At 49.9% G+C, this 14,692-nt stretch overlaps 1 protein-coding gene across 1 annotated transcript; it reads left to right on the forward strand.

Annotated features, from left to right (window-relative positions):
- Window positions 1–5,987: 5,987 nt before the first annotated feature.
- On the forward strand, window positions 5,988–11,110 carry IGSF23 (immunoglobulin superfamily member 23). The gene is made up of 3 exons (XM_034986483.1): window positions 5,988–6,416; window positions 8,518–8,671; window positions 11,077–11,110. Exons 1-3 carry the CDS (start codon window positions 6,161–6,163, stop codon window positions 11,108–11,110), a joined length of 444 nt encoding a protein of 147 aa, XP_034842374.1. The 5' UTR covers window positions 5,988–6,160.
- The last annotated feature ends 3,582 nt before the right edge of the window (window positions 11,111–14,692 follow it).

A 14,692-nucleotide genomic window follows, 5' to 3' on the forward strand; every position in this document is an offset into this window, starting at 1 on the left:
GGGCGCCTGGGTGGCTCAGTCGGTTAAGCGACTGCCTTCGGCTCAGGTCACGATCCCGGAGTCCTGGGATCGAGTCCCGCATCGGGCTCCCTGCTCGGCGGGGAGTCTGCTTCTCCCTCTGACCCTCCTCCCTCTCATGCTCTGTCTCTCATTCTCTCTCTCTCAAATAAATAAATAAAATCTTTAAAAAAAAAAAGAAAGAAAAATCACTGAAGGCATCATCATTCCCATTTTATAGATAAGGAAACTGACGCTCGGAGAGGATAAGTAATTTTCCCAAAGTCACCAGAGCTAGTAAGTTTTGGGACTTGCTCACTGGCAGTCCAATTCCGGATCTTACATTCTGGTGTGTGTGCATTTTTTTTTTTTAAAGATTATTTATTTATTTATTTATTTATTTGAGAGAGAGAGAATGAGAGACAGAGAGCGTGAGAGGGAGGAGGGTCAGAGGGAGAAGCAGACTCCCTGCCGAGCAGGGAGCCCGATGCGGGACTCGATCCCAGGACTCCAGGATCATGACCTGAGCCGAAGGCAGTTGCTTAACCAACTGAGCCACCCAGGCGCCCCATCTGGTGTGTGTGCATTTGTGTGTGTGTGCACATGTGTGTGTGTGCATGTGTGTGTGAAAGACTATTGAGAACATTTATGCTCTCTTATTTCCTTTATTCAAATTTTACTCAATTTTTGAATGGGTTGTATATTGCCACGGTTTAAATCTCAAAGATATAGAAAAGACCTTGAGTGAAGTCTCTGTCCTATCCACCCACCCAGTTCTGAGCCTTCCCTCCCCGCCATCACACACAGAGAACCACTGTTTTTGTGTATCCTTCCAGGGTTTCTTTGTGTGTTTATAAGAAATGCAAATATATATTTACTTTTCTCCTGTTTTTACACCAAAGGTAGCATACCATAAGAACTATCCAGCAGCATGCATTTGTAACTTAACTACATACTCTGGAGATCTTTACTTCTCAGTTCATGCCATTCCGGAGTTCTTCCTCATCCTTTTGTACAGGTGTATCGTTCCACTGTGTGAATGGACCATAATTTATTAAATTGGTTCCCTATGGACGGGCACTTGGATATTTCCAATCTTTAGCCATTATAACTAAGGTTTGACAAATGACCCTGCCCGTTAGTCTTTTTTTTTTTTAAGATTTTATTTATTTGAGAGAGAGAGAATGAGAGACAGAGAGCACGAGAGAGAGGAGGGTCAGAGGGAGAAGCAGACTCCCTGCTGAGCAGGGAGCCCGATGTGGGACTCGATCCTGGGACTCCAGGATCATGACCTGAGCCGAAGGCAGTCGCTTAACCAACTGAGCCACCCAGGCGCCCCCCCCCCCCCGTTAGTCATTTTATATTGAGAAAGTGTATCTGTAGAACACATTCCCTGACGTTTAGTTTCAGGGTCAGAGGATATGGAGGGCACCCAGGTGGTTCAGTCAGTTAAGTGTCTGACTTCGGCTCAGGTCATGATCTCAGGGTGCTGGGATCGAGTCCTGTATCAGGCTCCCTGCTCAGCGGGGAGTCTGTTTCTCTCTCTGTCTCCTGCTCCGCCTGCTTGTGATCTCTCTCTCTCTGTCAAATAAAAATACAGTCTTTAAAAATAATAATAGGGCGCCTGGGTGGCTCAGTTGGTTAAGCGACTGCCTTCGGCTCAGGTCATGATCCTGGAGTCCCGGGATCGAGTCCCACATCGGGCTCCTTGCTCGGCGGGGAGTCTGCTTCTCCCTCTGCCCTTCCCCCCTCTCATGCTCTCTCTCTCTAATAAATAAATAAATAAATCTTAAAAAAATAATAATAATAATAATAATTTGCATTTCTCTTACCATGAGCACGGCTGAATATTTGACATTTCTATTTTATTTTATTTTCTATGAATGGCCTACCCATATCCTTTGTATATGTTTCTGTTAGGTTGTTGGTATTTTTCTTATTGATATCTCAGAGCTTTTTACATATTAGCAAAATAAGCTCTTGGTCTGTGAGATCTGTTGCAAATCATTTTTCCCGGTATGTCATTGTTCTTCTGACTTGGTGGGTGGTATTTGTTTTTTTCCACTTGGCTGAAGTTCTTTACATTTTCATCTCAGGTGTTTCAGTCTTTTATGGCTGGACCTTGTGTTCTTACTGAAACAGCCATCAATCCAATGAGAGGCAGAAGAGTGGGGTGGGTAAGTGCATAGGGTCTGGAGCCAGACCCTGAGAATTTCACTCCAAGCACTAAGCCATGTGGAAATTTAATTAAAGGAAGTGAGAGCAACTGGGGATGGTGGGGCACACTCACCAGTCTACTTTACTGACAGAATTTTGCCTGCCTGGGTGTGGCTCACAGCCCTGCTGTTTATCACCTATGACATCCTAGACAATGGTCTTCAGTTCTCTGAGCTTCCATTTCCTCAGTCCTCCTGGGGGTATAATAATTGTGTCACTCAGGGTTGAGGTAGGAAATGGTCTACTCAAAAGGAGTAATGACGGGGATTAATAAAGGGACTATTTGCAGAGGTGTAGGTGGGACATAGGTAAACCCACCTGAGATTGTGCAACACCCAGGGACTAGCCACAGCAGAAAGCCATTACTACCTCTGTGCTAGAAGCCATGTAAGAGGAAGAGCAGACCCCCAAAACCCAAAGACAGTGGTGTATGGAGACGGACACCAACAGCAGCCTTATTAGAGGGACAGAGCCGACCCATGTTGATGGAGCAGGGAGGGAGCTGTGGGACCAGCTACTTCAAGGTCACTCCCATTGGCAGAAGCCAACCCGAAGCAAAAGACATGGGGACCTGATGATGCAGCTCAAAGAAGTCAGCCTTTCGGGGCGCCTGGGTGGCTCAGTTGGTTAAGCGACTGCCTTCGGCTCAGGTCATGATCCCAGTGTCCTGGGATCGAGTCCCGCATTGGGCTCCCTGCTCAGCAGGGAGTCTGCTTCTCCCTCTGACCCTCCCCCCTCTCATGCTCTCTCTCTATCTCATTCTCTCTCAAATAAATAAATAAAATCTTAAAAAAAAAAAAAAAGAAGTCAGCCTTTCAGGAAGCAGAGCAGGGCAGAGGTCAGAAAATGGATCTGCAGGATACCCTGAATAATGTGTGCTTGGTGGGGTCAATGAAGGAGTAAGTAAGATAATATATGTTCATTGCTTAGAACAGTGTCTGGATTGTAGGAGGTGCTCAGTGAATGTTCCCTTTGATTTCTTTTTTTTTTAAGATTTATTTATTTGAGAGAGAGAGAAAGAGAGAGAGTGAGCAAGCAGGGGGAGGGGCAAAGGAAGAGGGAGAGAGAGAGAATCCTCAAGCAGACTTCCCGCTGTGTATGGAGCTCGAGCCCAGGACCCCGAGATCATGACCTGAGCAGAAATCAGTAGTCAGACACTTAACCAACCGAGCTACCCAGGCGCCCCCCCTACACTATTTCTGTCATTATCACTGTTATCAGCTCTTGATGTGCCACACTCCTCGCCAGCTCGGGAAGGTTTATTTGCTGGGGCATCATCTCGCCTTTGGTCCCATTTGCTCCCTCTGCTCTCTCCTCTCCTTTCCCACATCCTCCAAGGCATCCTGATCGCATCCTGCACCTGTTCTGCCTCCTTGGACCTGCCTGCCCCCGCATCTCCAGACCCCTTGACCGAAGGAGCCAGTGCCCGCCTGCCTGTCCCCAGAAGCCCGAATGGTGTTCTCTCCACTTCTTGGTTCCAAGGGCACAAGGCCCGGCCAGAAACCATGATCTTCTCCCCTGAGGGCTACCCAGGGCCCAACCACATCGGCCAGGAGACACTGGATACCCAAAGCAGCCTCAGCATCGGAAATGCAACAGCTCAAGACACAGTGCTGGAAACCAGCAGAGGACACAGGAGTGCGACAGAGCAGACACTTGGCCAGGGTGAGTGGGGCCGAGAGGGACCGAGTTCTCAGGCAGAGAGAGCAGCGTGGGCAAGGCTGGAGGGGCAAGAGAGATCTGGAGAGCACAAGAAATTGTGCACAGAACCGTATAGGGGGTGCAGGCCATGCGAGGCCATTGGCTTTTCAGCGTGACTTGGGAAGGCAGGTAGAGCTGGTGGTCTGCAGGGCTGGCCTGAGATTTCCACTCAACAAAACACTTACCGATGCTGATTCTTACATATGCATCAAATCCTTTTTTAGTGCCTTCTCTGTCCTGGGTGGGGCTGGGCTCGTGGGCAGGGACAAGGCAAGAACCTAGCCTAGGAGACAGGTAGGGCTCCCCAGAGGAGGGGCCATCCGAGCTGGGACCTGTAAAGCCGATCAGGAGTTTGCCCCGTGAAGAGTGGGAGAAAGTTCTCCTTTAGAGAGACCAGCTGGAGTCAACACCAAAAAGCAGGAAGGACAGGCTGCAACTTACTGAGCCCTCGCTACTCACCAAACACAGGGGATTTCACAACGACCCAAGAAAGTAGATGCTCCGAGCACCAACCCCACTGCACAGGTGGGGAACTAAGACCGAGAGGTGATGTCAATGGCCTGTGGTCACCTAGAAGCAAAAGGCCAAGCTGGGATTCTACAGGACTCTCTATGGTCCTGGAGCTTATCTCCTTTCCCACGGCCTCTCTAGCCCAGCACCATCTTCAGGGTACCAAAGGTGGGGAGTTCCCCCACCTCCCGTGCCCAAGCCATGCTCAGCCTGGAGCTTGTACAGCCTCTGAGACCAGGACAGCCTTGCAAAGACGTGGCCGCCCCACCAGTGACTTGTGTCCTTGCAAAGGTACTTCCCATCTGTGTACTTCAGTGTCTTCATCTGTAAAATGGACTCATGGTAGAACCTACCCCATAGGGTTGTGTTGAGGATTTCAGTGAGCAAATCTGGTGTTTCTCAAGCTTCTTCAGTCATGACCCACAGTGAGAAATGAACTTCACATCATGACCTGGTGTGTACTTGTATACACACACACATGCGCAAGCACGCGCACGTAAGACACATGTCATAAAATAACAGTTATTGCTACGAGCAATGCATTCTGATATTTTCTATCATATTATAGTTCATGTCACATTTCAAGTGCTGATTACAACTTTCTTTTTTTTTAGAGTTTATTTATTTATTTGACAGAGACATAGTGAGAGAGGGAACACAAGCAGGGGGAGTGGGAGAGGGAGAAGCAGGCTTCCCGCTGAGCAGACAGCCCGATGCGGGGCTCGATCCCAGGACCCTGGGACCATGACCTGAGCCGAAGGCAGACGCTTAACGACTGAGCCACCCAGGAGCCCCTGATTACAACTTTCCAAATGATTTCATCCAAGCATGGATGGGTCTCACTCACTCATAACCGGCCATGAGTTAGCATGTGTTTGGAATGGTGTTTGGCTTCTAGTAAGAGCCAGATCCAAGTGGATATTACATTGATTCTTGTTTCTACACCTGGTGGGCTCTTTCTCCTCCTGCCAGGCTTAGCTGATTCACCACCTCCTCCAGAAAGCCTTCCATGGGTTCTTGGTTTGAGCTAAAGTTCTTTTCACTTTATCATATTGCATTGAAATTGGAAATCAGCTCAGTGTGGAGGCTCCAGGTACTCACCACGACATCAGACTTCCAGGCTCAAATACTCGCTGTGCCTCTCTCTGACCATGAAGCCTGAGCCTAAGAACCCCTGGACCTCAAGTCTTTAACCTGGAAAGAGAACTATTATGGATGCCCCATCTCTGTAAAGAGGGTTCCCAGCAGCCAGGCGCAGGTCCCGAGCCTTTGGAGACCCCCTCTTGACTCCTCTCTTTCTCTCCAATCCATCAGCAAATCCTGTGGGCTCTGCTTTCAAACTAATCCAGAATCCAGCCACTCCTCCCAGCTCTTCGGCCTCACCCTGGGTCAGCTGAGGGCTGGGCAGCTGGGATATTTATATACCAGCCCATGCCAGTCATCACGTAGCGCCCTGGCCTGCTTCCACCTTGGCCAGAGCAGGCTCTGGCAGCCGGAGAAAGTGCCCAGGCAACAGGTGCAATGTGGCAGTTGGAAGCGGTGAGGGTGAGGGTAAACGCCCCGTGTCTGGAGCAGAACTGGGCACCCATCAGGAACTCCAGACACATTTGTTGATGAATGAATGAATGAATGAATGAATGTCCCTGTGTTGGACAAAAGGAGTGCTCAGCCTCTTTGAGGGGCCTCCATCCATGTGGCCTTGCTCTCTGTTTGCACAGCCAGCTCCAACGGAGTGATGCTGCTGACATTCCCTTATGTCTTCGAGGGCGTTATCCAGAGTGACCTCAACTACTCAGTGATCCTGGAGTGCCTGGCTCCTTCTATCACCCCCAAGCCCACGCTGCACTGGACCTTCAACGGGAAGCCCTACAAGACTGGGGCTATGCTGATCATCCGGAGGTTGTCCCTGGAACATCTGGGCACCTACGTGTGCACGGCCAAGAACAGCCAGGGACAGTGTTCCTCCTATCCTGTGACCCTCTCGCTGCCACGTGAGTCCCCCCGCCCCCACCCCAGACTTCTGCATCCTTGGTTGCATTGAGCCACCTACAGAGCGGTCCACTCTGAGCCCCTCTCCAGCCAAGATGTCATCCCGTCCTTCCATCTGCCTGGCAGAGTGGGGATTATTAGCCCATTTTACAGAGGCTGCAGCTGACAGAGATGAGCTCGAACAAAAGCTCAGCTCAGGATCTGGAGCCAGCGATCTGGATCCCGGCTCCAACTATTGGCTGGCTGTGTGAACTTAACCTCTCTAGGTCTCAGCACGTACCTGCAAAAAAAAAAAAAAAAAATGCAGGTGATAATGAGTGGTTCTGAGCACAGGCTTTGGAGTTTGAATTCTGGCTTCACCACTTCCTAGCTGTGTGACTTTAGACCACTGCCTTGACTTCTCTGTGCCTCAGTGTCCTCATCTGTAAATTGGGAAAATAATAGCGCCCACCCTGAAGTATAGTTGTGAGCATTCAATGAGATAAGGAGGTGAACAGCTTAAAATAGTAGAGCCCAGTGTTACTGGACACGAGTGAGTGCTCAGAAAGCATGAGCTAGTATCGTGGCTGCAATTACCATTATCCATATTATTATTAATTTTGTGACTATTGCTATATGCGGTGGCACATGTGGAGCCCCAGGGGGCAGTAACAAGAACAGCCTGTTGGGATCAGGAAAGTGGTCTGGGAGCTGGTTAAACCTGGATTCAATTCCTGCCCTTGTGCCTTCCTGGCCAGGTGACTTAAAGATAAGTGACATCCCTTCTCTGAGCCTCTGTTTCTTCCTGTGTATAATGGGGGTGACTGTGTATACCTCTGCAAGATTGTCATAAGGAGCAGAAATAATACATGAATGAGGCCAGCAGAACACCTGTTGGAAAGGAGGTGCTTAAAGGGCACCTGGCTTGTTCTGTCGGGGGAGCATGAGACTCTTGATCTTGGGGTCGTGAACTCAAGCCCCACGGTGGGCGTGGAGCCTACCGAAAAAAAAGAAGAAGAAAGAAAGCAGGTCCTTTAAATAGCAGCTATCCTCATGAATATTATTTTTCGTGTATTTATGCATGGAGGACAAGAGGCCTGGAACCAGCTAAAATGGTACAGAGGACCTGGCCGGTAGAGAAGTAGGGGAGGGACTTGGGCAGCAGGGAACACATGAGCAAAGGTCCAGAGCATGGAAAAGGCAAGGGTGATGGAAAGTCTGGCTTGGCTGGGTCCCAGAGAGCTGCCATTTCTTCCCAGCCAGGCTCTAGCAGGAGCTTCAGGATTTGGTTTGGGGGTGATTCACTGGGAGAAAAAAGTTTAAATCCTGTAGCAGCAGGTGACTCTGTTATGTTCATTGAGAATGACTTTCAGGTCCCCCTTTATTCGTCCATCAACTATTCTGGAAATGTTTATTGGCTGCCTACTACCAGCCCGTGCTGGGTGGTGTTGGGGACATTCTGGAGACAGCCCGGGCCCTGTCCCCAAACAGTAATGTTTGAGTGGGGGACAGACTGGTGGGGGACAGACCCGTCCACAAACAGTAATGACCAGAGTGGGCAAGACTGGGGTGGGGGAGCCAAGGGGCCACCTGACCCAGCAAGCGGGTCAGGGAGGGCTTCCTGGAGGAGGGGACATCTGAGCTGGTACTAGGATACATAGGAATTATCCAGGCCAAGGGGAGGAAAATGGCATAAATAGCATTCTAGGGGGTACAAAGGCCAGGAGGTAGAAGAGAGAGGTGAGCTCAGAAATTGAGTTGAGTCCCATGGAACTAAGTTAACAAGGTAGGGAGAGAGAGAGAGCTGAGGCTGGCCGAGTGGCAGGGCCTCAAAGGCCAAAATGAAGGATGCTTCCTCCCCAGGTCCTGGGAAGCCACAGCAAGGTTCTGAGCCGGGGACGAACAGGGTCAAGTTTGAGCTTTCCACAGACCCCTCTGGCTTCTAGGGGTGGGGAGCTGGGAGGGGAAGGGACTGGGGCAGCAGATCCAGGAGGAGGCTGGGGTGGAGGCCAGAGGATGGGAAGGAGAGGGTAGACTGAAGACATGCTCAGGAGGTGAAATGGTGGGAGGCGGCGGTGTGGAGGGAGGATGGCTCCTCCAGTCTCGCCCCTTCTTGGTCCGCAGAAGACAACGTGGATCCCACAGACGCTCAGCCCATCGAGCCAGACCCCGTTCTCACTGTGTCAGGAGGAGCTGCTATCGGCCTCCTCGTGGCTGGAAATATAGGGGCCATGATGCTGATAGGGGGCATAAGCCTCACCATCGTCCAGAGCATAAGGTATGTGCTGCCCTTCACCTCTGTCCCCTGCCTGACATCCACTCAGCCCCCACAAGACACAGCTCACTCTGTAACAAGACAGAAACCCAACCAGCAGCCTCATCCAAGAAGCTTTAGACTCAGGGAGGAGGATACCTACCCCTGACGCATGCACCCGAAGTGACACCGGGGAACAAAGAGACAGAAAAGGATTCCGGAGCTCATCTGCCTAGGTTCGAATCCTGGCTCTATTCCCTATCCGCAGTGAGGCCATGGGCAAGTTGCTCCCACTGTCTGTACCTCAGTTTGCCCATCTGCAAAATGCCATCCTTGGGGCTGTTGTGAGGATGAAACAAGCTACTATTTCTAAAGCATCCACACCTGTGCCCGGCATGTGGTCAGTGCTGTATTCAGTCCTTCTACACATATCAATCCAGTGCACACCCTGCTGGCGCTGGGGAAACCCTGGGAATAGCAGCCGGAGTCCTGGACCTCAGGAACTTGCATCCTAGTCAGAGACACCAGCAATTCACGTGATGACCAAGTAAAATATTTATTTTATTTTATTTTTTTAAAGATTTTATTTATTTATTTGGCAGAGAGAGTGAGAGAGCACAAGCAGGGGGAACAGTTGAGGGAGAGGGAGAAGCAGGTTCCCCGCCAAGCAGGGAACCCGATGCGGGGCTCAATCCCAGGACCCTGGGATCATGACCTGAGCCGAAGGCAGACGCTTAACCATCTGAGCCACCCAGGTGCCCCGACCAAGTAAAATATAGATAGCATGTTGGATAATGATGAGTGCTAAGCAGTGGAGTAAGGCTGGGAAGTAAGGCCAGGGTTGGGGTGGGGTAGGGTTTAATAAGTCAGTGAAGGCCTCCCCAAGAAAGTGACATCTGAGCAAAGACACTGAGCAAAGGAGGGATGGATGTCAGTGGATGCCTGGCAGAAGGGCATAGCCAGCAGGGAAAATAGCCAGGGCAAAAGGCCCTGAGGTAGGACTTCCCTGGTGTGTTCAAGCAAAAGCAAGGAGGGCAGCGTGTCTGGAGTGCTGTGAGGAATGGAAAGAGAAATAGGGCATGAGATCAGGGAGGGAATGGGGGTGGGGGTGGACAGAAAGTGTAAGGTCTTGCGGGCCATATAAGGACTTGGCTTTTGTTCTGAGTGACATGAGAGCCACGGAGGGTTTAGAGCAGAGGAGGGACGGGATCTGACTTATATCCGACTTGCATTTCATTCCTAGATGTATTAGCTATTACTGTAATACTATAATATCTTACCATGTATTGAGCACCTATTATGTGCTTGCTAAACATTATTCTATTTAATGTCCACAAGAGCTCTGCAGGTGTTGGGGGGAAGGGGGAGGGGCGGTGGTGGATAAGAAAGAAAATCTTGTTTTTGTCCAAGAGGAAACTAAGGCTCAGAGAGAAGTGACTAGCCCCAGACCCCACAGCTAGAGAGGAATTCAAACCCAGAACCCTGCCTCATTCCTAGTTCTCGCCCCTAACCTCAACTGCCTCTTCTCCTGCCATAACAACACAAGCCTTCATAGCTTATGTACTGCACGCTGACATGGTTTGCAAAGGCCTTGTGGATAAACTGGCAGAGGCTGGGGCCAAGTCTCCAGTCCCTGAGTCCCATGTGGAACCTTCCAGGGGTGAGGCAGGGCCAGGCTACTGCCTGAATCCCCTGCATCCTCCTCCTCACTGTAGCAGCTGCAACTTCCTGGGCCCTCAGTAAGTGCCAAGAGCCCTCAAGTCACAGCTACTCCAAGGGATGGGTACGTTCTTGTCCTCATTTTCCAAGTGAGTAAACCAGAGAAACTCACCTTGCCCAGGGACACAGCTGACAAATGGCTGACCCTGAACCAAACCCAGATTCAAATCCAAAATCATGTTCTTAGAGGGGAAGGATGAGACATCCAGTCCCTGCCTCCACGAGCAGGCAGGAGGGGTCATTTCCTGTCCTCCCACAATTTTGGCCAAGACGTATGATGACGGACGGACGCTGACGGCAGCCAGAAGGAACCAGCCTCTTCCAATCATGGCAACCTTGGAGATGAGGTCATGAGGACAGGCGTGGCTGTCTTGTCCCTCCCAGTGGGGAGGAGCAGTCCTCGGGAAAGAGGGGTGTGGGCTGAGGGGAAGCCCCACACACATCCACCACACCCACCAAGGGCCAAAAGAGATCCCTGTTGTTTGCAGTTAAGGCCCTGGGCCCTGAAGCCAGGCTAACTAACCTCCTACCCTATCTGTAAAACAAGGATAATGGTAATTCCTACCTCAAAGGGAAAGTGTGCAGATTACAAACATAGCAGGGGTAAAGCACTGCAAATAGTACCTGGCAATGGTAAACCTTCAAAAAGTGTCAGCCACATGATGATGATGATGATTTCTCTCTCTCTCTCTCTCTCTCTCTCATTATAGGACTAACAGACAAAGAATACAGATATGCTGCTGAAGTGGGCACTTGTCTGTCAGCCTCAGAGGTGATGCTGGGAAGGGCAGCAAGAGAATCCTGGGGCTGGGACAAGATGAAGTTCCTGGGGGCTCCAGATGAGACCTCCTCCCTCCTGATCATTTGTCTTTGGGATGTTCTCATCTTGCTGAGAGTCCCAGAGACTGCCTTTCTCTCCCTCTCCCCAGCTGCCAGTGTCCCACCTGCCCAGCTCACCAAATGCTTGGAAACCACCTACACAAGCAGTCCATATTTCATAGAATTTGTGGGCTGAGAGCAAAGGATACTCACTTAAGTGGGTCAATAAAAACAAAAGGAGGAATTTAATACAAGGATCCAGGAAGACTTCCAAAACTCCAAGGGTGTATCAGTTAGCACCTGCTGTGTAACAAACTATCCCCCACCAAATTTAATGGCTTGAAAAGACAGCCATGGATTTAGCTTACAATTCTGCAGGGTTATCAGTTTGGGCTGGGCTCAGCTGGGCCGTTCTTCTGGTCTCTGCTGGGCCCACTCATGCACCTGTGATGAGTTGGCAGTTACCCAGGGGCTGTCTGGACTAGGACAGTTGTCTGGAACAATTAACCTGTCCTCCATATCATCTATCATTCATTGCAGGCCGACCCAAGCTTGTTCACATGACAGAGGTAGGATTCCAGGAGTGAGAGCAGAGGGGCAATGCCTTTTAGGGCCAAGGTTAAGAATGGCACATCATCATTTCTGGGGCACCTGGGTGGCTCACTTGGTTGAGCAGCTACCTTCAGCTCAGGTCATGATCCCAGGGTCCTGGGATCAAGCCCCATGTTCGGGGGGGGGGGTCCCTGCTCAGCAGGGAGTCTGCTTCTCCCTCTCCCTCTGCCTCTCCCCGCACTTGTGCTCTCTCTGTGTCTCAAATAAATAAAATCTTAAAAAAAAAAAAAGAAGAATGGCACATCATCATTTCTGCCACATTCTTCTGGCCAAAGCCATTCACATGGCCAGCCCAGATTTGAGGGTTGGGAAATGGACAACACTTCTTGATGAAAAGGAAAGAATCCGTGGCCATTTTTTTCAAGCTCCCACCGAAGCCAGTGTGTGATCAGAAAACAGGAACGCTGCTGGAACCAGGGCAGGGCAGTAGTTTGCTGCCCCTCTCGGCCCCCAGCCCTCGCCCCTTGTCATCCTCTTCTCTGGGTACATGGGATTCCACAGTTCTCTCTCTGTCTCTCTCTGCATGTGGGTGCTCAGTGTTTCTCCATCCACGTGGGAAAAGACTCAATCCCATAACTTCTAAGTCCACAGAATCCCTTTGCCTTGCCCCCAGAACCCCTGGAGAAGGCATCTGATTGTCTCACTCGGGTCAGGTGTCAACCGTGGTCCCATTCCTGTGGCTGGGATGGGGGCCGGGAGGATTCATATAAGCAGAGTTCAAGGGGCTTAGCCCTGTCTGTGGGGGCTCGTTGCCCAGAGAACAGGAGAGGTTTTGCCTTGTAAACTGGACAGACACCCCAAAATGTCTTCTAGACATGCAGCTTATTTTTGCTAACTTTTCAAAAAAGAAAAAAAAATAAACTAGAGCAGAGAAGTGGGGGAGGTGGTTACAACTCTCAGAAGTCCATGGCCCATTTGTAAATAAGATTGACCACTTGATTTTGAGCTGTTGGAGAATCCTGGTAGATGGCAGGCTGAGGGGAAAGGCGTATGGATGAAGCTCCGCTGTGGATGCATCTAACATCTGAGGAACATCAGTGCTTTTGTGACCAACAAAAAGCCACCTATCACGTCATGATGATTAGCAGTAATAGGAGCAGACCTGAGTTCAAACGTTGTCTGCCAAGGGCTGTCTCTGTGTCAGCCCCTACACTACATACCTTAGGTGATTCATGGGTCATATCATCTTCACCGAACCCACTGAGGAAAGGAAAATCCACCCCCATTTTCCTGACAAAGCAGGGGAGGCTCAGAGAGAGGGTAAGTGACTTGCTCAGGGTCACATGGGTAGCAAAAGGTGGGGAGCTGTTCTCCAAGCCAGGGTGCCTGGCTCTGTTTCCAATCACCGCACTTTCCTGTTGCTCGCTCCTTGTGGCCAGAGTCCCCTTCCCCTTCTTTCATGAGCTCCCACCTACTGTATCAGGTCGTGGTCATTTTGCTCACGTATACAGGATAAAAGTGATGCTCAGAAAGGACAAGTGACTCACCTGAGGTAACACAACCATGCATGATGCCAACTCAAGTCTACCCAATTCCAAAACACGTGCCTTAGACCAGTGCTGTCCAATAGAAGTCTCTGTGGTAATGGAAATGTTCTATATCTGCACCGTCCAATACATGTGGCTATTGAGCCCTTGCAATGTGGATAGTGTAACTGAGGAACTAAAATTTTTACTTGTTTTTAACTCAATTTAATTTTAATTTATATTGCCACCTGTGGCTAGGGGCTATTGTACTGGACAGTGCAACTCTAACTCCTCATTGTTAAAAATAAATAAGCCCCCCCAGCACCCATATGTGTAGATCACTGACTCTGGGGTCCTTGCCCTCGTCTGTCCAAGGGTTCAGATTTGCTTGGAAATCCCTAATATCTAACCAGTTCCTTTGTCACCTAAGGCATCCTGCTGTACCCCCTTCTCTCCTCCCTTTTCCCTCCACTGTTAAAGAAGAAGTCAGTCATTTCCTGCTTGCAGGGTGACAGGTTCTTGCAGCACCAAGTCTGGCCAGGTCTCAGCAATGACACTGCAACCACCCCCCAAACAAGCTGTCCTCCAGCCAAGCCTGTAGCAAGTCCGTTTCCCTTGCCCGCTGGAACAGCTGAGAATTTTTGTGAAGTCCCTCCCCACTCCTAAAGATAAACTGGGCACATTTCCTCAAAGAGACCTCCTGACGACCCCTGTTATAAATTCAGTCTGCTGGTGGAACTCTGTCTGAGCACTGTTCTGCTTAATGGCATTTAACCACATTATGTTGTTAAATATTTATTGGTGTGAATATTTAATATTTATCCCATCCACTAGATTGTCAGCTCTGCGATAGCAAGATCTGTATCTGTTACACGGTATGCCTTGCTACAGCAGGCTCACCATGGAAATCAGGTTTTGTGTTGTTTTGGGGGGTTTTGGGGGGGTTTGGAGAGAGCCAATTTACCAACACCCCACTGAAAAATGGGTGCCCAGGGACTTCATGAAGCCATCCAGCTAGCCCTGTTTGAATACCTCTGGATTCTTTGTTTTGTTTTTTTTTTTAAGATTTTATTTATTTATTTGAGAGAGAGAATGAGAGCGAGAGAGCACATGAGAGGGAGGAGGGTCAGAGGGAGAAGCAGACCCCCCGCTGAGCAGGGAGCCCGATGTGGGACTCGATCCCGGGACTCCAGGATCATGACCTGAGCCGAAGGCAGTCGCTTAACCAACTGAGCCACCCAGGCGCCCAGCCTCTGGATTCTTTGTACATGAAAGAAGAAACACCCCTCTTTCTTATTTAGGCCACTGTTGCCTTAATTCCGTGGTTCCTTGCAGCCCGTCTAATACCCGTGGATACATCTAACCCTAAGATTTAAGCAATAAAGTCAAGGATTTAAATGACACTTGGTAAAACAAAGCCTGGACCACA

Source organism: Mirounga leonina, unplaced genomic scaffold (assembly GCF_011800145.1).
Source record: "Mirounga leonina isolate KUSES-001 unplaced genomic scaffold, KU_Mleo_1.0 Mir_376, whole genome shotgun sequence".
NCBI classification, from domain to species: Eukaryota; Metazoa; Chordata; class Mammalia; order Carnivora; family Phocidae; genus Mirounga; species Mirounga leonina.